Here is a 25,064-nt window from a genome sequence, read left to right on the forward strand (position 1 = left end):
TAGATCGGTTGTACTTTGGCTGGTTCTAATAATAATCAATGCGTACGTGTCTCCAGGGATTTCTCTGCTAGTCCAATGCCGATATGTACATACGCTGTGTGTTGCGATTCGTTGTACCGACCATAATTTCTCCGACCACGCTAGCTAGACGCTACTCGCGCGACTCGTCCTTTTTCCTGTTCCCTCACAGCCGGCTTCTGTCCGGCGCCGATGGTACTTCGACGGATCGTTGGGAGTCTATTTACGTTCTGACTTGGTTTTAATACGCGGTACCGGGCAAACTTACTGCCTAAGTACATTTACGACCGACGAAATATGCTTCCTCGGTATATGTATACATTATCCCCCTGTTGCTTCTTTTCCGTCCCCTGTGAGGCACAAACGAACACAGAACATCTTCTAAAATAATAAATTATTTCCATACATAGTTTTCGCTACTTACTTAATACCACAATATTCGGAGGCCCCCGGAATGTTTATGTTTCCGTGATAAATGCGGCTGAGCCGCCGTGCCACTCTGTCGACGGGGAAAATGGCCCCGAGGTAACCCGCGGTGTCCCAATCGTCTGACGGTTTGTTATTCTCTGTCCAGGAGCGACCGCTTCTTCCAAACAGTCCATTAAAACCCATCCATTAAAGGCTCGCAAGATGGGTCTTTATTAGAGGCAGAGATGTACGACACAAAACTACCAGTAGAGAAACGTTGAAACTGTTCATTCACAAAATTAACGCGTTGACTACCGCGTCGGTGATAGCTGTGGTTGTAAGGAAGAACGCCGCACGTCACATACTTTCACTTTCGAGGTATTGCCGTTTAAAGTTTCGATCACTAATTCTTTGACATAGGACATCAGTTAAATTGTATTACTTTTTTGAGCCTTTCGAATTTGTTTTCATGACTTTTTTCTAGTAAATACGTAAATCCTATGCCCTAAAGAAATTGTGACATGCGATGTTTTTCCTTACGACCACAGATATATGGGTGACACAATTCTTCGTGAATCTTCAAAATTGAATTCTGTTCAGAATACAGTGACTTAAACCGAACGTCATTGAAATTTGTACGATTTAAAACAGTTCAAGAAGTAATCCCTGTGATAAGCTTTAACTCTGATTTTCGGGGTACGAAGAGGTGCCTAATTACGCTTAGAAGCTCCCCTTCAGTCGATATTAGCCAGGTACATCGTTAAAGGGATGAAAAAAGGCAACAGACGGCTATAAGTTCATTTCCGTGTTATTAATGCTGAGTAGCTGCGTGTAGGACATTCATACGTAATATCTGACTAATTGAGGCCGACGCGTGTACTTGGCTCGGCCCCAAGTCACTTTGATCGCACGAGGATCGGCCCTACGCGAGAGATATATACGCGTGTACCGTACACACGCGTGCGATGCGTGTCCCCGTAGATTTAAACACGCACTGGCGCTTTCCAGAGCAAACAAATGGACCGGTGTCTCCGCCACCCTTTTTTATTCCGCGATCCTCAAAGACCACTTGTACAAGGTGTGCGCGCTTTGAGGGAGTCGAGCGCGAGATAATGAAGGGTGCGTGCCATTTCATTCGACGGCTGAGAAAGCGCGACGTGTGAACCCGAGCTAATCGATGGGATGACAAAAGTTGGTCGCCGAGAAACGAGCATCGAGTGTCGGGCGAGCGCCCTTTTGCCAACCTCTATCGAGGATATGTCACCGTGTGGGAGGACATATTAGCGCAGAAAAAATTTTCATCGTATTTGACGGGGATAAAAGTCGAAGAGAATATTGGGATGAACGTGCGATTTATCGATCGATTCACCTCGCAGAGGAATGCTGCTAAGTTTATTTAGGTATATGTCGATCAGTTATCGTTGAAAGTGTAATCGAAAATTGGTAAACTTAGACGTAAATATTCCTCTATCAAACAGGTTGACCATGATCGTATCGCTACTAATCAGCGCAGTGTGTATCGAGGCCAACAACAACAAATTATCGCACGAATCGTGTAACAAGAGCAAAACAGGAGCGGAAGTGAAGAGGGAAGATCTCTTTGCGAACGAGAATGGAGGCTCTATCGTACGGAAGAGACAAGCAACTAGGAATAGCAGGATGTCCAATGAGCACAGCTCAAGTTTACACGGCGTGCACACGATGGAAGGCAGAGTATCTAGAGCCGGAAATGAGAATTTGGCAAGGAAGATGGCCAAGGACGCCTTGAAGTCCCCGAAGATGCAGGAAACCATGAAGAAGCTCTCCCGCGGAGGGGATCCTAAGAAAAAGAAGCTTTTCGTGTCCGTGAAGGTGCCAGCTTCCGCGCGGGGTAGTTCAAGGTTGACAGGGACCGGCAAACAAAATAGTCATCAGGCGGAGTCCAAGGGTAGAAAAAAGAAGAAAAGAAAAAGGTGCGCTTCGAGCAGTTTAAAACGTTTTCGCGATTTTTTTCAACAACGAGGATTTTAGTAATGTCAAATGGGTTTTTCGTGTAGGCATCATCGACGACACAGGAAGGAACGCGCTGGTTGGCCGGGAAGGGGGTCTGCAAAGGTAGGTAAGCTTCGTTCTGCATATATTTAATTCTACGTGCTCTGTTGTCGTAATGTTTGCCAAGCATCAGATAAATGCTTGAAAAATATTCCTTTGATTAGAGAACGTTGAGTAACGGAGGGAAAGTTAACGCAAAAAGATTGTCTGGAAACGAAAATTCGCACAGCAAATATAACCAGGCGACCGTTAATAAGTCTCACGCGAAGAGCGAACATTCAGTCTCGAGGTCCACTGACAAAATTACCGCCGTCAAGGCAGACGACACCGATTACGTTGACTTCTCGACGTCACTGAACGACAGGTTCACGGTCTCGTTGGTTAAGAACGAGGACGAGGGGTCCGCGAAGTTGCGCGAGACCGAGAACATGATCCAGCGTCTCATGAGGACCACTACCGGAAGCCCTTCGAAAGAAAGCACCGGCGATCAAGGAACAGAATATTCAGATTATTACAGCGAAGACGATGTTCTCCAAGATATAGTGGCGAACAAAATCCCAGTGCGTGTGGCCGAAACGAACCCGAACGACAGATTCATACGGCAGGCTCTAAACTCCACATCCTATCGATCCGGCAATCGAATCGATAACGCTATCCGGCCTTATTATCGGGCTACTCTTAACAAAGATTTTAGGAACGCTGATTATCCCATCAATTCTTTCAATGGTTTTCAGCAATATGCCGCGACTGAACGTCGCGCGACGTTAAACCGGAACAATCGACTTCTCGGAGCCGACGACTCTTCGCTGCGCTATGAGTCGAGTCGCATACCTCACGACGATCGAAACGAAAATTTAGCATACTCTTTCAGCGCCGAGGGAGTCCCGGAAGCGCAGCGATTACTTGAAAACTACAATGTTCTCGAACCTCGGAACAACTTCGACGTGCCCGATTCGACCCTAATAGGCGAAGATATCCAACGAGCCGCGGTTGTCCCACAAAATAACGAACAATTCGATTTTCTGGGTCACTACGACAAGCCTCTAGACGTGGCTGACCCCCGAACAGTTTTTCAAGGCGTAAATGCAGTTCCGCAGGTTCCTCAAGTGTCTCACAAGCTCTCTACTCTCGACTTGCAAAATTCGAACGTTTGTCAACAGTGCGGGACGAGTCTGCAACACTTGAACAATATTGATCAGAATGTATATAGTCAGTCTCAGTTGGGAACAATCCCGACATTAAACGATTGCAATTTACAAAGTCTTCCGGTGAAAGATATTAATTTACCCACGATGAACATGCCGAACGCGATAGATCAGCCGCTGGGAAAGGTTCTCGAGAGTCTAGGGATCAATGTGCACGTGGATTCGTCTAATTCGAACATTGAAAATAGCGTTAATCCAACTTATCAAAATAATGTGCCGGATAATATAAACGCCACGCCATTATCCCATTTCGAATCACACGATCAACCAGTGGACTACGCTTCAACGAATCCTAGTTGCGACAAAGAGAGTCCAATAGACGACGCTCAGCAAACACTGAATGGTAAAGACGGTAATATTAAAATACGAGGGAACCAGGGTAAAAGACAGTTGTCTAAGAGCGGATCACAAAGTAGTAACTTGTTCTCGTTGCCAGAAGGTGAAAATAAAGCGAACATTTCCAACACGGTAAACGATACTAAAGAAATCGCTGGTCAGCTGCTAGGCACGATCATGGAGGAGCTAAAGGACTTGAAGTTGAACGGCTCGAAGAACGACAAGAACGAAGGTAACGTTGAGTAAATTTCGAATTTACAAACATAAACGCGAAAGCTTTTTGAGAGGTTTCGCGGTCTGCGACTCCGCTGCCCCCCGGTATGTGAAACAAGCGACATTTTTAGGCTTACCTTGCCGTTTGTCAGGGTCCTGGTCAACGGCTCAGGCGGGCGTCAAGTTGGACATGAAGGTCGTGAATCGTAGCATAATCGTGACACTCTCGAATATCTCTTCTCCGCTTTTCCACGAAAGCCTGCGCAACGGAACTTGGAACGTTTCCGGCTATGCACCGTTTAAGCTTGGCTCACCCTTCACTCTCACGGCCACTGACAACACGACCAACTCCATAGCAGTGTTTGTTGGTATGCTACGGTATATGTTCTATATGCGTTCAATTATTTATAAATTGTGATCTCATCAATCTCATAGCTTGAATAAATGGATAATTCTTAGCTGAGGGTTTCTAAATCCCTTACATTATAACAACGAGTTAGTTACATTAAATATGTATGTTATTAATTCCCTTAAAATGGAAAATTCATCTTGGAAAATTGACAACAGCAGATAATGCTGATGTGAGAAACAATGTTTAGGTGCATGCAGGGTGTGCCAGGGAATCGAGACTATAGCAGGGATCTGGTCGGTTGCTCGTTCGCCGAAGGATTGCGGGGATTTTCAGGTGGCAACCAGCGTCTTCAACGATATATTCCGAAAATCGAAACTCTCCAGTTTGAAAGGCACACACAACGCGACCGTAACAAAAAAGGCAGCGACGGAGCACAAGAAGAAACGGAGCTAACTGTTTTAATCATCGGAATCCGTATGACGCGGAGGAATACTCTGAAAACGGACACTGCATCACACGGCACCGGACTCGAACGGTGGAACTGGTCAACAAACAAATGCTATAAGGAACTTACGGCCGACGTGGCACAGCCTATAGTAATGCATACGCGAATACACTGTAGACTATTTTATACTATGATGTAAGTAGTTTCTAATAAACTTCGACTTTTCTTGTAATGTCTCTATGTAATTTTTAATCGATTGTCAAACACAACACAAATTTTCAGTTTTCCGCTCACAAGTGACATGGACGTTGACAAAACTTTGAACAGTCGACTATTCTTCGGAATCGACTGTTCCCATACGCTGGCGTATCGTATCAAGACCCAGCACTAAAATCTGCGGTAATTAATTAGAATGAAGTATATCGTAGAGCTTAATCGAAACGTTGTCTCTACCTTTAACAAACCAATTTGTTCCGCCTCGTCTGAACTATATATCGGAATGGATGAGAACTTTTCACCTGTCCCCAACGCGTATTTCCTCAAGTTAAAGTATGCATACCTACGAATACGATCCCAGTTTTCTTTAAATTGTCAACAGGGGTATGGAAAGTTCGCTTTCCCCTTACCCAATTTCTATGCAGTCCTTCGTCTCTGTTTCCTCTGGAACGGGCTCGCAGACGATAATAAATTTTATTTCCGGATTCGTAGTCTCGTTCAGCATCGCCCTTAAAATACTGTCCTGCATCAAATGTCTTTCCGAATCCACTTGGAACTCTGCAATTTAAGTTATTCTTCCTTTCTTCTATTCGAAGCAGCGACTCGACAACTTTGTTCCCCAAAATTACCTTTTCTAAAATTATACTCCATCTTTTCCTCAGGTGGAACAGGCTTTCTCGCCGAGACCGTTTCCATATCGGCTCCGCAATGTCCCAGGAAACAATACTCGACGTAGATCAGCTGTATAGCGGCGTTCATCATCACAGAAGATTTTGGGAACAGAATTATGTTCACGATCTCAATGATAATCGTGTCGCGCTCCAAAAACTATAACAAGCAAACGAACGCTGTTGGAACGAGTACTAAAACGGTCCCGAAACATTGGAATTCGTACTTCGTTCCCCGCAGTCTCGTCTCCGTCAGCTTCTTCGCTGAAGTGTTGCCCATTTTGCTCTATAATTTAATTTCTTAAACAAATTATGTTGCTTGCGATCCTACAATGTCAATCGGAAGTTCGGTGTCGCTTATAATTAGAGTGCGAATGTTTACGAAAAACATATGAAAATAAAAGTTTCAATAAAACCCCATGAAGTTTGTGCACAATTAATCTTTTCATGAATTTACATGCGCATTCGCAGTCTAATGACAAGCAACCCTCCACTTTCGAATGACGGAGAACGCGAATCACGATGTTGAAATTACTAAGCTTGTTGTACGTATTATAACTTCGTTTCCGGTACTGCTGCCAGTTCTTTTCTAATATAACATTGGTCACCTCCTGCATCGAGTCATCGGAGTCATCTTTGCTTACGATAGTCTCCTTTCTCGACCCATGCTTCAAGACAGCATTGAACTCGCGCCTGCTCTGCGACATGTCGGCTTCACCATCCGCATAGTCACTAAACGGGAATGTGTCTTTCAATGATTAAAAAAAACAATATCGAAAACACGATGCAGAATTACGAATCGACTACACATCGTCCGGGTCAGTCGTCAGTTCCGCGTGTATATCGCTAACTTCTTTCCTTTTCGCTAGGAGGGGCGAAGGGGTCAATTGATAGTCCGATTCAGTGTCTTTCATCACAGTCAACTTATCCTCCGTGTCAGGCTCCATTATCATGTTTGGTATGTCAGGATGATACAAACCACCTTTGAATAAAACGTTTTCATTCAGTTGGTGCACGCAACCTGACATTATTACTAGGTGTACCAAAAGAAAGCCGGCTGCACTTTATAAATTTCATTCGTGAAAAATGATGAATGATGAAAGACAGGGACTAGTATAAATAATAACAGCAACTATTTCAAAAATTGAAGATGTTTCAGTCATTTTACAAGTAAATCTGAATTTATACGAATTCGAGCCGACTTCCTTTTTACATGTATAGAGTATAACAATGGAGTGACTATCGTCGTTTTAGTAGTACTCGTGGAAGACGTTTCTGGAATTAACGCTTTCCTGGTTTGATCGTACGTGAAGCCCTCTTGCGACAGTTTGTACGACGGTGAAGATTTGTCCATGCCCATGGGAGCTGTTTCAGTCTCCATCAGGGAGCCATGGGGCGTTTCTGGTAAACGATCCTGGGCGTTCCAAGTCGGCTCCCCTGTCCCAGGATCCGGCTGCACCAGTATGTTATGTTTCCTCTTGAACGCGTCGACCTGCTCGACGTCGCAACTCAGTCTGACCCACAATGATAATTGTCCGAAGTTCGAGCCTAACGAGCAGGGGAACACGCTGTACATCGGCGCCACATAGTGCAGTTTGTTTTGGGGATAGTCCAATATATCCTTGATGCTGAGTTTCCCCGATGCTACCAAGCAGCTGTCGCCATCGTCGCAGTTGACGTTCACTTGGAACACCACGAGCTCCGAGAAGACGTAGTTGAAGAAACAGAAAAGATCGGGAATACGGTAGACGATGGAAAAATTGAAGTTCAAATCGGAACACTTTAGCGTGGGCGTGCAGATTGTATCCTGGTCCCATATGTCCCAGCATACGAATACGGAGACGTTGTGCATATCAGTATCACGAAAAAGGATTTGTTTCGCCTGGATGTATTGGATCAAAAAATTACTTTTGCTGCTAAAGCCGTGGTCATCACGTTCCTACGATACTAACGCTTGTTAAAAGTTGTAGGGACGAGATATGCAGCTCCATGAGGCCCTGGCCATCGGGTATCACCATCGGAAATGTGTCAGATAACGTACTGGCAGAATCAACGCAGTCTCTAGGACAATTCGTACTACACTGAGATTCCGCGGTGGATATTTCGCAGCATCGCTGAAGATCCAGAGCTTTCGTTATCGCCTTGACCTAGATATTCCTTTTATTATCTATTTTTCGGCTTTCCAACCAGAACTTTGATTACGTTAGGGAACGGGTTCTCTTACGGGAATTCCGCAAGGTCCATTATTAAAGGGAGTCTTGTCTACAAGCTGTTTACACCTATCCAGCTCAGTGATGTACTCCTGCAACGTGGCTGCATCGTCCAATTCTTCCTTCTCCAGCCCCGAATACCGCATGCTCGTGTCTTTCGACCTGTACGACACCTTTCTAACCTCGTCCTGCAGCTTGCTTCAAAAGAATAATGATTTCACTTTCATGTTACCATTTTTCCTTTCTTAAATCGCTTATCGAAGATCGTTCTTTACCGTATTGTGATCGTCCCCTCAGCCCCTTTCTGCGCGTTACACTGAACTGTAGAATTAAGTATGTTGTTTATAACAGAAGGGAAAGATTCAGTGCCATTTTTCATTACAATTGGTGGCTGGTCGTATTGATTATTGTTTTCGGTGGTGTATTCTTCAGGAGTATTGACGGGACCACCACCATTACAGCAACTATGACCGCAATCGGAGTAAACAGTGCATCCAAGTGTGCTGTTGCAGGTGCAATCACCGTTCTCCACACGTTTCGCAACATCGGTACTACTCTTCGTACTCGGAAAACTACCTTTTCTCTTCGATTTATCTTGACGTAATCTACCGGATATACCGGAACAGTATTTCTTCCAACTACAACCAGCTCGTGATCCTTTGAAGCCTTTGCTTTTTATATTCATAGAGTCCGTTCCAAAGGGGCAGATCATGGCCTGTTGACCTCTCGTAGAATCTCTCTTTAGGATTCGAATGCCCGTCACATCGATATTGTTGTTACCGTCAAGTCGATCGCCTTTTATCGTTGGACGATACAAATTGGTAGCTTTGTCGAGCACTTTGGCCGACAAAGAAAGCTCTTTGAAAACGTTAAATAAAACAGACAACATTTTATCGGTATCGGGTAATGGGCACTTGGTGGGATATGCATGGTTATCGTATTTCTGGTGGTCGGATTGGGGTTGGAAAGGTGGAATTCCTTGGACGTGTGTTTCCGCATCGCTGCAACATAATTTTTCTGTAATTTCTGGAACGAATGCACCAGAGACATTTTTAAAAATATTACAAATTTTTCATGTGGACAGTAAACATCAGGCGACTTTGCATTTTCAGCAGTTGTTATTATTGTAATATCGAAACATATTACAACGCAAAGTAACGCTAACGCATACGGGTCAATAAAATATTTAAAAAAAAACCTTAAGTAACACGAATTCTTAACAATGAACTAAACTAAAATCAGGCACAACAGCGTTTTATAATGTAGCCTAATTATTCTAAATCTTATTAAATATAATCTTATTATATCGCTCATGTTAGCATACGAAAATCCCTTAGATACAAATCTGAAAGCTCCCAGATTCTAACACTAGTGTCATTATCGCTGTATTTATGTAACTAATCCTTCGGAAGAGAAGACATCAAAGTCAAAGTTATCAACGTAAAATTAAATGACACTTTAACTAACGGCTGATAGCATTTGTCAGCAGCCAGTGTCCCCGAAGAGCAGCTTTTCAAGAGAGACAACTTGCCTGTGCCTCTGGTTCCGGTCCAACGCGTCGTTGTAGTTGACATTGCTGGCAATATCCTTGTGACCGAATCTTGATGAATCCATGGGCACAGTGATTTGAGCCTGCTCCAGTAGTTTCAACATTTTCTCCGGAGTTAAAGGACTTTCTGGTACCGCCACCCTGTCGGATATTTTGATGTCGGACCTTTGTTCTTCCTCCCCTATTTTCACCCGTGAGGGTGTCGTCACTGATGTCCCTTGATCTATTTTATCTAGGCTGACTAATTCGCTTCTACCCTCTGTTTGCACCTGTTTGTGTACAGGCTGGAAGACGGCAAGCGTCGCGGCTGCGTAGATCTTCTCTCCGCATTGTGTTACATCCGTAGACAGTCCGCAACAGTTCTTGCACAATAGTATTTCGCTGGCAGATATTTCTTGCGGCTCTGTATTAGTCATTGCGGGAATCATTCTATCGGCCTGCTCCGCTGGTATCTGCATCACTTTTGTCGTTTCCTGCTTCTCAGCTTGGCTTTGGAACGACTGTAACATATTTTATCCTCATTCCTCAAACCGAAACACATTTACAACGTAGGTTGTGCTTAAAGGCGTTATATACACTTATAGTACTTAAATAATCGGTTTTTTCACAATTTCTAGATGAAAAAAGAAACAAAATCATATCTTTATTTCTAAGGATCTATTTCTAATAGTCTTTTATATAATAGATATCTATCGATTATTTCTAAAAAAAAGTTATTTCTTTCAACATTTACAAGTGTATATAAGTCCTTAATAAATCTTATGATTCTATTCGCTATTTATCAATGGACTGCAGCTCTTTATACAAAATAAAAATTTTTTTCTGCATCAATTGCAAGGAACAGGAGCCATGCAGAAGATTCTTCCTTTTTTTGATGATTTTAATCATTTGAAATTAATATATAGGCATTCTTAAATTCTTTTAATCTTGGTATCGTTTTAAAGTTCAAAATTTATATGCATAAATCCGCAGTCTATTCGTCAATTAACTAAAATTACAAACTGACCGTTAACTGTGCCGTTAGACTGTCTATGGTCGTTTGAAGCTCCTGAAGCTTTGCAAGCAGCTGCTCGTTCGAGGCTTGCAGAGCCATAATGTTAGCCTGCTCGGTATTATAAGCTGATCGCAAACTTTCTTGATGCTGCCGCTGCTCGCTGACCTTCTTCTTCAGTTCTGCGTTCTCGTGCTCGACCTCGCCGTTCTTCGAGCTGAGCTCCATCAATTCGTTGTTATGCTGTTGCAGTATCTTTATCTCGTTCATCAGATCCTTTATCTGTTCTTCCTTCTCTCGCAAGGTAAGCTCGCAATTCTTCAACTTCAATATCTCCTCGTCCAGTTCCGACGATCGCTTTTGTTCCTTCTCAAGCGCCGACGCTGCTTCTTCGGTGTGCCTATTCGCATTGTTACAATAATCTTTTCTAAATAGCCAACGATGAATGCATTTTATTTTTGTTCCTTCCAAATTCTTTGAAGAAATACGGAAAGCATGGGAAAAGGGGTACCAGTGTCGCCAGATCAAGACTTTCCTCCTACTCTACCTTACCCCTTCTACGACGCCATTCCCCGATTTCCCAACGGTGAGAAGGTGAGCATCCCACAATCCCGCTGTGCCCCGGTCACGTGACGCGTTTTGTCTCTGTCATGTAGTTGTGACAATGACACGTGACTAATCCGGTAATGACAAAGGGAGAGTAACTGTTCCCCTCAATTTCCCCGGTCTGGCGACACTGGGTGTCATTGAAGCAAGGAAAAGAATGTCTAGTAAAACGTGCGGCTGGAAACTGTGCTCGTGAATATTGTGAGAGACGTCGAGCATACTTTTTTTCTTCCTCAAGCATCCTCCTCAGATCGTTGGTTTGCCCGTTCAACGACTCGTTCGTGTTCTCGACGGCTATTAGTTTATCGTTCATCTGCTTCATTTGCCGCCAGCGCCTAATGTACTCGACATTCTCCGCGACTTTCTCTCTCTGATTGTCGATTTCACGGCTTGAGCGCTCTTTCTCCATCTCCGCTATGCGATCGGCCATCTCTTTCTTTTGATTCTCCAGTTCCTGTTTGCGAGATTCAGCGCTTAACACCTACGCCTCATATATTTTCTGGAGGAAACATCTCGATAGTTCACATTCTCATCTGTGTGTCAGTTTCCTCCAAAATATCCACGAGATAATTATTGAATGTACAAAAGAAGATTTGACTATGTACTCATTGTCAGTTACTTTCGGCTCTATAACTTTCGCAATTATGCAAATATTTATATGAAATTTTGCTGGATATGTTTACGAAGAATGGAGCTTTCAGTTTCATGAGTTTAAGCTGACTTTACTTTTGTACACCTGATATAATAATGAGAGAATTAAGATTGATCATGGAACCTCAATTTTAGTCCGCGACCCGTTGACGTCGTCATCATTAACGGCCCGAACGATGCAATGACAGGAGGGTATCTTGGTGCGGCTGGTGTCGCTTTGACTAGATCTAAAACAAGAATCACGACTCGGTGATCTATCGCGATGCGCGCGCTGTGAATCATAGATTGTCTCGAATCGCTTGGAATACGACGCTATGCACTTACGTGCGCGCGGACGACGGCCTCGTTTGGGGATTACGGGTTCTCGACGACGTCCTACTGTGTATCGTGTGACTCAACAGTTGATTCCTCAGCACCGTGATTTTATCTTTCAGCTAAAACACCGATCGGGACATGCCCATTTTATGTCATTTATCCGAGCGGTTATATTTCTAACAAAGTTTTTATCATAATTACAATTCACGGATAATCGATGCGAACGATAAATTTTTAAAAAATGTACCCAAGTACCTTAGTATTTTCAAGTTCAAGAGATAATAATCTACTCTTATCGTCGAAACCGTTCGAATTGCATGACGACGGCCGTGGATTGGCAATCACTCTCATCAACTTTGTCGCCAACCGTTTGATCTTGTCTTCCTGACTATTTGACAGTTTCTTCAAACTGTTCACTTCATCGAGCAGACGTAAATACTTGTCCTCCAGCACATAACGGTCGAGTTTGTAAACTGAATGCCGTTCCCTGGGGTCTATAATTGTTTTTCTCTATCAGCACCGAATTAAATATTATACTCTTTTCCAATGAAATATTATAATTCAGCAAGCATTATTGTACAGACCTATGCTACCTCTCGAAGTATCCGCGTAGGAGCCTTCCTTCACAGGCAAAATGTCTCGATTTGGATCGTCCGCCATGTATTTAAAATTCTACTATTTTCGCGTGACGTTACTGTGAAATAGAATTACACCGTCAACTCGGCGAAATGAATAATAATTACCTGATTTTACAGTTACTCTCATAATTTGTCAACGTTCGGCCATTGAACTTTGCAAACAAGCCCGCGTACGGGTGGACTTAAAATATTTCAGATTTCGAGTTGAATGAACGGTTAGATTGCCATATATGGTAGTCCACGTATCTCGGGCGCGAATGCGCGGTACGATTTCGCCTCGAACTCGAACCCCTTTTCTTTTTCGTTTCGAGAGCAGTTCAAATTTTGGCGGGCAAACCGAGATACCCGGCGGCGAACTTTCAATGAAAAGCATGGTTTCCCCGTGCGGTCAGCACTTTACACAGACACGGACAGAAATATCCTGATAAAACGCGATATCGGCCAGTACCAGAACCACGCCTGGCTGAGAACGAGCCCAAGAGACCACGAATGCTATTCGAGGGTTATGCTCGCCAAGGTTCGTTGAACACAGTGGTTGTCTTGGGCACCGATAATTCTCGTCAGGAACCATCTAGATTTCATCCTTTTATTTCTCCTCCTATCAGAATGTCATTCCCTAAAATGTCTCGAATTTAAGCAAGACAGTACCGAATAAATGATAAAATACTATTCTGGTGTACACACTCCTATTATAAGCACCATCTATAATTGTTTGTAGTAAACACAATACAATGGTGCATCTATCTTTCCGCGTGATACAAACAGACTATACTTACATTTTATACATTCGTTTTATAGCGCATGCAATAGCTGTTACATATGTACAATTTATATAAATTTTAATGTGTAAAGTATACGTAATTGCAGTTTTCTGAGCAGCTTCGTGGTATCTACGAAAGATACAACGATAAGAAGTTGTTTAAAAATATTTCTGTTCGATATTACGAACGTTTATTAGAGTATATATTATTTTGAGGTAATAGAACAAGGAAAACTGTGATTTCTAGAGTCAATCATGGATTACGTGTCCCGTTTGTGATGCGTCACCGGGTATATGGGGCAGTGCTTCGATACGCCGGTACAACCTGCACTGCACTAACCTTGGTTTGACATCGCGGAGTGTGCGTGCCAGTGGAAAGGTAAGATGGCGGCGGACGGAGATGTGATTCCTGATCAAGAAAAAGTACGAATAGTTTCGGACTTTATACTACACTCGCCACCGGGTGAATTCAACGAGGTTTTCAATGATGTGAGGGTCTTGTTGAACAACGACAACCTGTTGAAGGAGGGTGCGTCCGGGGCTTTTGCTCAATATAACAAGGATCAGCTCACGCCTGTTAAGGTACATCATCGACCTCTCTGGCGATCTTCTACGATTTTTTATGATAGTATCCGCGGTGTTGTCTCGTATTTGTGGTAATCGTGGATCGGGGTATCTGAGGAACGCGCGGGATCAAATTTCAACGTCCAGTACAGTTCCTAATCGGGCGACACGCGTCCGGGATTTCGACAGGTGACGTTGACTTTATAGTGAAATTGGAGCGCGATAATGTTCATCTGGCTGGTGTGATTGTTTACTTAAAATATCTTCAACTTGGTACGAGGAAGTTCCACCGTGAAAATCATCGTGATATTTCGATCGAAATCGTACGGCGCTGTAGGGTTAATTTTAGTTACACTTCTTGGTGGTTTTTTTCCACAGAAAATATTCTGAATCGATTTTTGATTTTCTTTTCTCGCAATTTTATTGTTAATTCGTTTTGCTATTTTGGAGAGCTGCATGCACCTCTCAGTCGAATCGGTTCGTCTCAGTTAAGGTTAGACACCGATGATCTGTTCAAAAAATATTCTGTGAGCAAATGTTACACGATAACTCGAGTATGTTGTACTACATTCGCAAACTTCTTCTTTGTTTGACTTCAGATTGAAAGCAGCGAGTATCCGGCACTTATAACAGAACACAATGATCTAGGTGGACAAAGGTTTTACGATGCTCGTAGTAAGCAGAGTTTTAAATATGATCATCTTAGGAAGGAGGCACAAGATTATGAATCGTACGAACCAGATCCTATAGCTGAACCATGGAGGTCCGCCCTTCAGGATGAAATAACAACTTATACTCAAAGCCACTACAGACATGGCGCATGTTCAATTTTTGGCAAAAGTCAAGGAGGTATTATCATTTTTTAATATAGATCTAATTCTTCCACGTCAAGGTGAAAACTACAAATATATTCAACGGTATTTTCTTCTGTACAGGTAACATCACATTAACAGCTTGCATAGAAGATCATCAATTTCAACCTAAAAACTTTTGGAACGGTCGTTGGCGTTCTGTATGGACTGTAAGTTTTAGTCCGAGTTCAGGAAATGCGGAATTAAGAGGTAGCCTTAAAGTACAAGTTCATTACTACGAAGATGGAAATGTACAGCTGGTCAGTAGCAAAGAAGTAAAAGAAAGCTTACCAATCTCAAACGAAAAACAAACAGCGAAGGAGTTAATACGTCTTGTTGAGGAATCTGAAAATGACTATCAGACTGCGATTTCGGAAAACTACCAAACAATGTCTGACACAACCTTCAAGGCCTTGCGAAGGCAGTTACCCGTTATGCGAACGAAAATTGACTGGAACAAAATTGTATCGTACAGTATTGGCAAAGAGCTTATTAAAAGTCAATAGAAATAGATTTTTTTATATAATATTAAGAGAAATAATTAAAAAGCGCATTTTGCTGCATGGGTGAAGTCTGGAGGTGTGATGTGCATGGGAGCAAATGTAACAATGCTATAATAATGTTTGGTTAAAGGTGTTTGACTGGAACTCATGCATGCCACTCAAGGTTCCTCTGGACCCCTTAATGTATTTTATTGCAAGAATTCAAGCAATAAAAAAGGAACATCTTCATAGTCGTATACTGCTTAACAGGACAGGAGAAGAGAGTATCGCTATACACTGCTTTCTTTGTTCAACGACTTCTAACTGCTCAAAACGTACATTTACTACCACGTATTTTATTTTAAAGAAACTTTTTAGCAAATATTTTATCATAACTGATTTCACATATAGTAGATTTGATAAGCTCATTAGAAAAACTCGGATACATTTTTTGATATTCAAAATATTGATTTACACGGGATTCGTGTTACGTTTATTTGTAAATTTAGTAGTACTTAATAATATACAAATTTGGGGTAACGGGGATCCTTGGTCTTATTTTTGGTAAGCATTTTAATTAGAATTATATTTAGTCAATCAAACCACGTTAAATCTGTAATTATTAGCAAAAATCAAATATGAATCTGAAACTTGGGAGTGGAATATTGGAATTCATTAATGCATTTAATGGATTCATTCAAAGTTTATCAATGAGATAGTAATCTACTTTGTTAGCATTGAACAGATATAAAATAGCTAATTTATATTTTTCCGATCTCGTGCAATAATTAACAGAAACCTTTCTGGTGAGTTGCATTTATTGAATTTACCCATTATGATTACTTATAGTGATTATTCTCTTTTTGATAATTTGGGTGAATGTATTATTCTGCTCCGTTTTCTGTACTATGCAATTTACTACAACTGCAGTTTGAAGTTGAAACTTTATACTAAACAAAAAAAAAAACGAAAAAGAAGGTACAGTACCTTTTATAAATTACATCGATATCGTGGTGTTTACAGTCAAGGTATAGCATAATAAAAATGGTTGCACAGTGCGAAGGAAATAGCTGTCTAACATGTGCATGTTCGGTCAGCCTAATGAAATCATCGAGTTAAAATACTTGAATCAATGGGGGAATTAAAATTTCAATTTGTTAGATGCACAATAATACAATCTCTTTTAACACATAAGCCTTGTAACACTTAAAAAGCACAATAACACATCTTGTACATCTTTAAACGAATATTACCGTACTGGTTTCGTGCTATGTACAAATATAATAGCATGCTGGGGCCACAGGTGATGTCAAAATATGTAATATCAAACAGAATAGGTATGTCTATCTTCAACTCACAATCCGGTACAGAATACCATTACGTGTTCATACCATTCAGTACACAAAGTATACAAAGGGAAAACTTAATTCTGAACAAATATTGGTGGGCACAAGGCCTACTATTTTTGTCTAACTTTATATTTCATAAAGTATAAATTTATACATTTTTGTTAAGATGTATTGTTTTACGATAAGTAATGTCTATTATGGCAGATACGTTGCAAAGTTTAATAATATTGAATAAAATAAATGTTAATCATTGCAACTTAATTTCTGTTTTAATCATATTGTAGTTGTATGGGTCATTTGTATCGAGTAATGATGTTGAAAAAGAAAAAGAAAAATCTTTTGGTGCTATCGCTTACCACACATTACACAACCAGACATGTACGCGAAAACGGAAACTAACAAAGTACATAATGCATTGTACATTGTAGAATGTAGCCTATAGCCTGCTGGAGCCTTAATCTGTTCACTTTATGTTGAGGGGGTATTATGTACATATGTTATTTGAATGAATGAATGCGACGAAGCACACTACCATTTGACTTCTCAGTCTTTAGGATTCGAAACATGTTTGTAATATTATTCATATTTTGTAAGTTACATCGTAATTCAAAATATTTTATTTAACCATACCATTTGATAACTTTTGGAAAAAAATCTTTGGAGCAGACTATATGCACAATTTAAATATATAAGACTAAAAAAATCGTTTTATTAGTTGTCGAAAGAAAGAATTAAAAGAGATGCAGGGATACGATACAAAGAAAAAAAAATTAGTATACTAAATATTGCAATAATGAAATTTTATATGTAAATATGAACGTGCATATTATTTCCACATTGTAATTTGTGTTACGTATGTAAATTACAAATGAAGCGTTGAAGTTTCGAATCTTATCAAACTTTACAGAAGAATAGTTGCCTATGATAATAAAATTAGGTATTACCTACAATCGAGTGTATCGTAAAATAAGAAACGCATGTCCTTATGTAAAAACTTAAACCAGAATACATTTATCAGTTAAATTATGTATTATTAAATGTTATGATTAATTAAATAAAGTGACACGACACTTTATATTTTTGCTTGTCAACTTTTAAAAACTACATGATTCAATGTAGAAAAAAAGTAACAGATAATTCAACCCCTTTAACGAATTCTAATTTTATACTTACGTAAAACATATTAATGAATGTAGGTAATACAATTGAAGAACAATTAAGGTAAAAAAGAAAGACACATTGACAATGTGTTAACTTTATTTTTGTACTTTGCATAATGTAAACAGAGGATCACGGGGTGCGTGCTTAAATCTATATTACGGTATCACGGAAGATGATACATTTTGGCGCGCGAGAATTATTATTTTTTAAACTATTTTTTGCAATTTATGTCATTAAATTCATTTTTTCGTTATAGCGCTACATATCTCAACGTGTGGTATACATGTGCTATTGTGCGCATACGGTATTTATTTGCAGTACTAAATACGTGACTTCAAAAATGAAAATGCTCACCTCACATCGACGCGTTATAAGATTCTAAAATAACATTCCTGTCATGTCAAATCGAAAATCTATGCGTGCAATTATTGAGAAACGATCGAAAATCCGATTCCACGAATTTTGACATTCACAGCCATGTTTGTTTACAATGCGACCGTTGCTAATGTGCAACGGTGGCACTGCCACTGCCACGGATCACCGTCACGTGACACTGGTCATGTGATCACTAGCTTGATTGCTGGACCTGGACTGGACGATGTGCGGTGCGGATTGGTGCGGATCAAGTACGATTTTAATACTCCGACTGACTCCGAGTAGTGCGTCGACTATTACGGACGGTAGACCCGGTTAAAAATTGTTCTGATATTAATTTTTAAGTACCGGTCAAGAGTACTGTGATCACTTCTCAACGATGACTCTAATGCCGAGAGAATCCGCGAAGCTGATAGCGAGAATGTCAAAGAATGTTTTTATCGAAGATGAAGGCGTTAAAAATCTTGCCTGCACGGTGAGTAATCTTTCAGTATCTTCGATATTTATCTTTCATTGTTTTGGAATTGCACATCTCATTTATACAAATTATTTTGTACATACATCAACGAATCTGTTTTGTTTTCCTATAAGTTTAAAAAGATAATGAAAAATGTTATTCCTTTTAAAGATCACTGTAAACAATGAAATGTATTTACAGATTCTAGAAGGCCTCAAGAATAACAAAATATCCGTGAATAATTTTTCGCAACACGAGTACCATCCTTCTATGGACGATCCAAGGGCTGTCGATTGGATATTTGTTTTGGACACATTGAATTATTCTTTTTGGAGGGAAAATGATTCCTCAAAATGGTGGACTGTTAATGGTCAGAGTGGATATTTTGCATTGTGTTCTGCTATTAAGAGAGCTATCGATGTGAGTCAATACACTTATAATTTTAATACATAACTTAATTCATTACAAAATTTCTTTTCCTTAAACAGATGTAATGGTTTTGGTTGTTTGCTCATTTTCAAATCACTGTGTTCAAGTTGTTCGCATGCTTTCCTTAATTGCTTGACATCTACACTTTTCTGAGGGAGCGGAGGATACTGTTGCTTGAGATGTGTCTGTTTTTACGGTGGATACAGATTCCCTTGTTGTTTCTGATTCCACTTTTTCTTCCTCGTCTACTTCCTTTCTTTGTTTTTTCTTCTTTTTCATTTTCTTTTTACCACTTCTGCCAGCGCTGATTGTTTTCTTCTTCTTTCCTTTTGTATCTTTCTTTTGCTGCTTTATCTTTGTTCCCCCTTTCTCTTTCTTTCCCTTCTTCTTTGCTCCTCCTTTTCCTTTCGTTTTTTCTTTCCCTTGTCCCCCTTGCATGGTAACATCTTTATCGGGATATTGTATTCCCTGAGATAAAGTCGTTATCTGGTTACACATATTTGACTTCTCATTTTATCGCTTTCGTAAGAGGTATTATAGACTCTACCTTCTTATCTCCTTTTTTGTCACCTAGAGTCACGATCGATGTCGCAGTTTGATCCTGTAATGTAATTTATGTTATTAATAGAATGAATAACAACTGAATGTATATATACATCTGTACCACATCATCATCATCATCAGTTTCTGCTACACAGCAAATGCGCTCTCTGCCACCGTGATGTCTTGCAAAGTAACATTTCATGTAAAATTTAATATTTTTCAGAAGTTCTGTAAACACAGTATTCATGTATATTAACATATATATGTATATATGTATGTATTAACTTATGTTTATTACGTAACAAATACTTTGCATCCTCTTTGTTTCTTTCTCTACTTTCTCGTTGTAGGCTTCTATAAATTTTATTCGCTGGTCTTTTACACATTCCAGCAAAAATTGTTCCTTCTCCATTTGATTCTTTTGGAATTCTTGCCTCTCTTGCCACCTTAAATACAATAACAAATATTAATAGTTACATACTGATTGTTTGTGTTGCTCCAATGTGTACTTTCTCTCCAATTTTTCACGTTTCGCCTCCCTTTCTTGGGCCAGTCTCATTTCTCTAGTTTTTTTGCGTATACGCTCCTTTTTGGTCCATTCTATCAGAACATTAATTATTTTATGCCTTTCGTGTTCTATCGCTGCTTTCTGTTTTTGTTTTATTAGTTCAGCTTTTGCTTTACTCTTGATAAGTCGTAACTGTCTCTCTTCTTGTTTTTTTAACATCAGATTTTGTATTCTTTCTTCTACTTTTTGTTGCTTCTCCTTTTGCTTCTGAAGTTTCAATTTCTTAGCTTGTTCACGTTTTCTGATACTTGCTCCTATCATTGCCATTAATCTTTCTCTTTTTTTTAATCTGACAAAATTTTTACGATACCATATTTGAGCAGTATACATACGCATATTATACAATGTACATATATATGTTCCTGGCATTACCTTCTCACTTCCTTCTCTGCTTGCTCTTGTGCGTACAGAATAGCTCTTTCCTCTGTGATCCATTTGGACCTTCTGTTTAACTCCATTTTTATACTATCACAGTGTATTCTTCTCAAATACTTTCTATACATATTGTAATCTCGCAAGGAGCACATAGCATCCAGACTCTTCGTAATAAGCCCAGCTCTTATCAGGTGTCGAATTATGCGAGGTCTAGAGAAGTAAGGGACTAAGTGTTTATCGTGAAGCGAATCGTAAGTCAGTTCCATCTCGTAGCAGTATGGATCGCTTAAGTTAAAATCCCCAGCAGGTGCAGGGATCCATAATTCTTTTCCAAGTTTACGGCGGGTGAAATTGTATGCTCCTTCTGGTCCAGGGACCATGGGTATCTTTGACTCTAATGGCATCATTTTCCATTTTGGCAAACCAAAATTTGGTATTGCTCCCTTTGGCTTAGGAATTGACTCTGCTAGCTTGTCCAATGCTCTATTACACGTATAAAAGAAATTGCTTGCATATAAAATATAAATATAAAGTATGAAAATGATTTGTATGTAAAAAAAGATGAGGGTAACAATGAAAATAAATTTCAATTAATCATTGCAGTACTCACGTGGGTTTTTTGAGACCAGTTATGTCACTTGTATATTTTCTGCACTCTGGATTCATTTTATCGATCAGAAATTAATGCTATTAAACAAACAAAACATTAAAAATATTCGCGACACCATTTTATATAATGGTTACATTAAGATTTTACCGCATTCAGTATGTCATTGCATTGTCCGTTCGAAGTCTGTTGTCTTTTGTTTACAAACCATGTGTTCCCATTTAAAAAAACAGTTCCACGTCCACGTGTATACCTCACTTCACAATCCATCATTTTACAAGCTTTAGGTGGGTATTCACATTACGTTTTCTTTTTTAATATGTTTCGAACAGGAGGGGATACCTATAATCGACCCCAAGTATTATTCCCGCATTACAAGGTCCGATGCCGAGAAAATATTTCGGGGTGATAATCAAAATTGTTGTATACCGCTTTTGGACGAAAGATTAAAGTCGTTGAGAGAAGCTGGAAAGATTTTATTAGGGAAATACCAAGGTACCAAAGAGCTAAAAATTTTAGGGGTACATTTCATTTAGTGCAACGTTGAAACATTTTCTCCTGATTGCATTGAGTGAAATGTGCATCCGAACGTTCTTTATGCCAGGAACACTGTGTATGTAGTATGTACTCGTTAGATACGGTGATAAAATCTAATTCGATTGTAGGTACTTTTGCGGAATGTATCAAATCGTGTTCGTGTTCAGCCGAGCAGTTGATGAAACTCGTGGTGAATGAATTTGAGTCTTATCAGGATGAGGCGGACTACGAAGGTCATAGAGGTATGTATAACAAACAGGTCGCATTGAAATCAGCGACACAGGTTTCACAAACGCCGTGTTCTATCTAAAATATACTGTAAGAAATTTTAATTATCTTCTAATGCAAACATCTTAAAATTAAACGAATGGACTTTTTAAAAAAAATTACTTGAAAAAATTTTTTATATTTAGGTTGCCATTTAGCTGAGACACCCTGTATTTTATTATCTTTACCAGTTTCAATGGTCATCACCCAGGGGTAGCTGGTTTTGTAATTTAACTCCTTAAACTTGAATTTCTGTAGTTATATAAATATGCTACTCTTATTTTTAGCTGTTTTATCAAATGGGTGTGGTTAAACGATGTCTGATTTAAAAATTGTGAGGATAGGGGCTACTAATTAAGCAAGAAATGTGAATGGTGCAAAAGTAGGTACCTGTGACAACCTGTGTTGACTTCAATGTGATTTTGACGAATTCGTTTTTAGTAGGGAAACTAAATGATAAACTGATTCTTTTTAGTCAGTTTTTACAAAAGAGCTCAAATATTGGTGGGTGATATTTGGGCATGTTTTAAGGGAACAGGGATGGGTGAATTCCATGATATAGACTATATCACGATGTTTGCCGATTATCGAGTTCCTCAAGTTCTTGTGCACTTCGGTGCAATGCGTTATAGCAATCCGCTTATGAGTAGGTTGCAGTGTGGTAAGTTGCTCAGCAGAGCCATGTATAATGTTTGTTAAGGTAACGATTACAGTCGTTTAAGTTCCTTCGGAAGTGTGAGTTAATTCGCTTTCAGACTTAATCATGAATTCAATTATGACTTAATCCTGCATACTCACACTTAATCCTCTTCCAATTACAGATTAACCAAAACAGTCCTAGTCTCCATGTAGTCTTTACCAGCTTTATAATCTGGACTCTATAATAGTTATAGTAATAAGTAATACAAACTACCCAGTAGTTTGCCTGTTAGGTGGTGTAAGATATACATATTTTCATACATATATATTTTCAGACGTAGAATTAGAAAACGGAGGGGATGATGAAATAGAGATTCGTGGTTGCTCGATAGAGGCTACAGAGAGGGTAAAGGACGAAGTTAGAGCCCTGATCGAGCGTTACCCTAATCTAAAAATGAGAAAGTCTGATGTTAATGCGATATTGATAGATCACTTCTTGTGGGACTATAGGCGAGAGCACGCCATCGAGTTGGAGCATATACCATTCCACAAAACCAGGTGCATCTATTATTAAGAGTTTTAAGTTTTATTATATACGTTCCTGTTTCTACGGAAATTTTTAAGAACATGTTAGATACTGTAAAGGCAGCTCAGGCGACAGTGGTCTATATCGATGCACGCTTAGTGATCTTTTTATAAAGCTACAAGTAGTATTATACTCACATTGTCAAATCTAGGAGAAGATATATTTTTATGATTAAATTTTAATAATACTCAAACGCAATATGATCTAGTGATGTATTTCGAAATACTCGAATAAAACTCGACACTTTCACGAATCGTTCGAACTCCTTGGACCCGAATCCTGTGGAAGTATTCTAAGTATGGTGTAAGACAACGAACCTCTGTTTCTTTTTTAAATAATAAACAATATATTTATATAATATCGATATAGTACAGGTTTAGTGTACAGGCAACACAAAAATCGTTACAAAGTTTGGTATTCGATAAAAGGAGTGTCTCTGTTCACCAAAGGGATAACTCGTTATATACACATAAATTTCGTTATTAATAAATAATAAATAATATACAGGAATACGATAGTTTCCTTACACGCTGTTCTTGAAAGTGATTTATACAAATTTTTGCCAATAGAAATTCATGTAGATTCACTCGGACGAGTGAAACATGTATTAATTATATGTTTTTATGTACATCAATAATTTCCATATACAAGTCGATCAAAAACAAAAAGAGAATAAAGTGGGCAGAATTCCGACTGCAAATTTGAGCTCTGCGATGCAGACGTCTTGTCATATTTTCTTTGGCTAATCTCAAGCGGGTATCATTTGGCACGGACGTGACCGCGTCAAAAACGCGAAATGCTTTTACCTTTGATGTTACACTGGATAACGAACCTATCGATCGAGCCGGCATTGTTTCATACAGTTAATTGACTCCGTTTCGAACGGTGTTGCGCACGCTTGCATTTGTAGCAAGGATGCCAATCCGTGTTGCACGATCAAAATCCAACCGACCGATCGAGCTTCGCGGCTCGTTTTTCAGACAGCAAAGAAAATATGCGAATCATCCAGTTCCTCGTCTGAATTTGTTCCACGTCGCCTCAATTTAATCGATTCCCCTCGGCTTATCCCTCGGATCCTTCGACAGGACGCTTACAAATTAATTACAATTCCTGACTCGTCCACAACACGCTCTGTAGGACAAACATCGCGAGCGATTCAACTCTTCCTCTGCATCTGCTCCCAGAATATGATGTTTGACTTCAATTTTCCCGGCAAGATGACCTTCGTGTCACTGCTCGTACTCTCGCATTTTGCCGGAATCACTTCCGTTTGATTTTCCGGTATGTAGGTCTGTTCCATGGTCACGTGACTAGCCGGCGGGGAGGTCACTTTGTTTGGAATCTGCCGAAGACCCTCTCGAAATTGTTTCGAAAGGGACCTGGCCGTCAGACTGTGCATCTGCCTCGGAGTTTCGACTATTTGGATTTCTGGCGTCGACGATCTGTCCTTATTCACAGTGGTTGGTTTATTTACCTGAAAAAAGAATAGCAAAAACATGGGCTTGTTTCAGAATTCCTTGTTTTAACTCCCACTAGTTTACGTAAAGGGCGTGGCAGAGGAAAAGGGTGTGGGATAGGTAGACGTGGTGGGGACAGTGTGTGTTATTGTTCAGATACATATCTACCGTATAAAAAAAGAGTTGGACATATACATATGATCTA

At 39.9% G+C, this 25,064-nt stretch overlaps 7 protein-coding genes across 8 annotated transcripts in view; 4 read left to right on the forward strand and 3 right to left on the reverse strand.

Moving 5' to 3' along the window:
* The first annotated feature begins 994 nt into the window (after positions 1-994).
* On the forward strand, positions 995-2,692 carry LOC143210278 (uncharacterized). The gene is made up of 3 exons (XM_076427007.1): positions 995-1,826; positions 1,905-2,378; positions 2,463-2,692. The coding sequence occupies exons 1-3, from the start codon at positions 1,807-1,809 to the stop codon at positions 2,548-2,550; spliced, it is 582 nt and encodes a 193-aa protein (XP_076283122.1). The 5' UTR covers positions 995-1,806; the 3' UTR covers positions 2,551-2,692.
* LOC143210799 (uncharacterized) lies at positions 2,573-5,224 on the forward strand. The gene is made up of 4 exons (XM_076427991.1): positions 2,573-2,578; positions 2,622-4,230; positions 4,343-4,579; positions 4,811-5,224. The coding sequence occupies exons 1-4, from the start codon at positions 2,573-2,575 to the stop codon at positions 5,014-5,016; spliced, it is 2,058 nt and encodes a 685-aa protein (XP_076284106.1). The 3' UTR covers positions 5,017-5,224.
* LOC143210800 (uncharacterized) lies at positions 4,355-18,530 on the reverse strand. The gene is made up of 18 exons (XM_076427992.1): positions 18,374-18,530; positions 12,799-12,908; positions 12,470-12,708; positions 12,224-12,333; positions 12,024-12,126; positions 11,470-11,702; positions 10,658-11,042; positions 9,593-10,151; positions 8,378-9,149; positions 8,117-8,300; positions 7,845-8,039; positions 7,081-7,774; positions 6,700-6,874; positions 6,309-6,648; positions 6,095-6,178; positions 5,854-6,052; positions 5,635-5,782; positions 4,355-5,567 (listed from the first exon to the last, which is right to left on the reverse strand). Exons 2-18 carry the CDS (start codon positions 12,872-12,874, stop codon positions 5,396-5,398), a joined length of 4,668 nt encoding a protein of 1,555 aa, XP_076284107.1. The 5' UTR covers positions 12,875-12,908; positions 18,374-18,530; the 3' UTR covers positions 4,355-5,395.
* Cpa (F-actin-capping protein subunit alpha) lies at positions 13,256-17,326 on the forward strand. The gene is made up of 4 exons (XM_076426997.1): positions 13,256-13,369; positions 13,860-14,194; positions 14,776-15,025; positions 15,112-17,326. The coding sequence occupies exons 2-4, from the start codon at positions 13,997-13,999 to the stop codon at positions 15,531-15,533; spliced, it is 870 nt and encodes a 289-aa protein (XP_076283112.1). The 5' UTR covers positions 13,256-13,369; positions 13,860-13,996; the 3' UTR covers positions 15,534-17,326.
* Positions 18,531-18,602: 72 nt separating the features above from the next.
* Positions 18,603-23,655, forward strand: LOC143210271 (queuosine 5'-phosphate N-glycosylase/hydrolase). 2 transcript variants are annotated; one of them, XM_076426994.1, is made up of 6 exons: positions 18,616-18,869; positions 19,053-19,271; positions 21,706-21,868; positions 22,039-22,152; positions 22,653-22,838; positions 23,152-23,655. In XM_076426994.1, the coding sequence occupies exons 1-6, from the start codon at positions 18,774-18,776 to the stop codon at positions 23,388-23,390; spliced, it is 1,017 nt and encodes a 338-aa protein (XP_076283109.1). In that variant the 5' UTR covers positions 18,616-18,773; the 3' UTR covers positions 23,391-23,655. The 2 variants fall into 2 exon arrangements, with proteins under 2 accessions (XP_076283110.1, XP_076283109.1); XM_076426995.1 differs by lacking the exon at positions 22,653-22,838 and having other exon boundaries at positions 18,603-18,869.
* Positions 20,112-21,712, reverse strand: LOC143210281 (uncharacterized). The gene is made up of 3 exons (XM_076427011.1): positions 21,377-21,712; positions 20,764-21,249; positions 20,112-20,680 (listed from the first exon to the last, which is right to left on the reverse strand). The coding sequence occupies exons 1-3, from the start codon at positions 21,430-21,432 to the stop codon at positions 20,290-20,292; spliced, it is 933 nt and encodes a 310-aa protein (XP_076283126.1). The 5' UTR covers positions 21,433-21,712; the 3' UTR covers positions 20,112-20,289.
* Positions 23,656-23,724: 69 nt separating the features above from the next.
* The window catches only part of LOC143210260 (uncharacterized), a 63,487-nt gene continuing 62,147 nt past the window's right edge, over positions 23,725-25,064 (reverse strand). The window contains exon 17 of the mRNA XM_076426956.1: positions 23,725-24,876. Within this exon, the coding sequence (XP_076283071.1) occupies positions 24,559-24,876 (318 nt within the window). The 3' untranslated portion in view covers positions 23,725-24,558. The remainder of the gene's footprint in view (positions 24,877-25,064) is intronic.

Source organism: Lasioglossum baleicum, chromosome 7, assembly GCF_051020765.1.
Source record: "Lasioglossum baleicum chromosome 7, iyLasBale1, whole genome shotgun sequence".
NCBI classification, from domain to species: Eukaryota; Metazoa; Arthropoda; class Insecta; order Hymenoptera; family Halictidae; genus Lasioglossum; species Lasioglossum baleicum.

Coding starts and splice junctions, on each gene's coding strand:
- Cpa (XM_076426997.1), top strand. CDS start 13,997: ATGGCGGCGGACGGAGATGTGATTCCTGATCAAGAAAAAGTACGAATA. Junction 14,195..14,775: donor ATCAGCTCACGCCTGTTAAG/GTACATCATCGA, acceptor GTTTGACTTCAG/ATTGAAAGCAGCGAGTATCC. Junction 15,026..15,111: donor TTTTGGCAAAAGTCAAGGAG/GTATTATCATTT, acceptor TCTTCTGTACAG/GTAACATCACATTAACAGCT.
- LOC143210271 (XM_076426994.1), top strand. CDS start 18,774: ATGACTCTAATGCCGAGAGAATCCGCGAAGCTGATAGCGAGAATGTCA. Junction 21,869..22,038: donor TTTATTAGGGAAATACCAAG/GTACCAAAGAGC, acceptor ATTCGATTGTAG/GTACTTTTGCGGAATGTATC. Junction 22,153..22,652: donor GGACTACGAAGGTCATAGAG/GTATGTATAACA, acceptor GATTCTTTTTAG/TCAGTTTTTACAAAAGAGCT.
- LOC143210800 (XM_076427992.1), bottom strand. CDS start 12,874: ATGGCGGACGATCCAAATCGAGACATTTTGCCTGTGAAGGAAGGCTCC. Junction 6,179..6,308: donor TTGTGCACAAACTTCATGGG/GTTTTATTGAAA, acceptor ATTAAATTATAG/AGCAAAATGGGCAACACTTC. Junction 6,053..6,094: donor AATTCCAATGTTTCGGGACC/GTTTTAGTACTC, acceptor TGCTTGTTATAG/TTTTTGGAGCGCGACACGAT.
- LOC143210281 (XM_076427011.1), bottom strand. CDS start 21,432: ATGAATCCAGAGTGCAGAAAATATACAAGTGACATAACTGGTCTCAAA. Junction 21,250..21,376: donor ACTGGTCTCAAAAAACCCAC/GTGAGTACTGCA, acceptor TACGTGTAATAG/AGCATTGGACAAGCTAGCAG. Junction 20,681..20,763: donor GCAGAGAAGGAAGTGAGAAG/GTAATGCCAGGA, acceptor AAATTTTGTCAG/ATTAAAAAAAAGAGAAAGAT.
- LOC143210278 (XM_076427007.1), top strand. CDS start 1,807: ATGCTGCTAAGTTTATTTAG. Junction 1,827..1,904: donor ATGCTGCTAAGTTTATTTAG/GTATATGTCGAT, acceptor TCTATCAAACAG/GTTGACCATGATCGTATCGC. Junction 2,379..2,462: donor AAAAAGAAGAAAAGAAAAAG/GTGCGCTTCGAG, acceptor TTTTTCGTGTAG/GCATCATCGACGACACAGGA.
- LOC143210799 (XM_076427991.1), top strand. Junction 4,231..4,342: donor GAAGAACGACAAGAACGAAG/GTAACGTTGAGT, acceptor CGACATTTTTAG/GCTTACCTTGCCGTTTGTCA. Junction 4,580..4,810: donor CTCCATAGCAGTGTTTGTTG/GTATGCTACGGT, acceptor AACAATGTTTAG/GTGCATGCAGGGTGTGCCAG.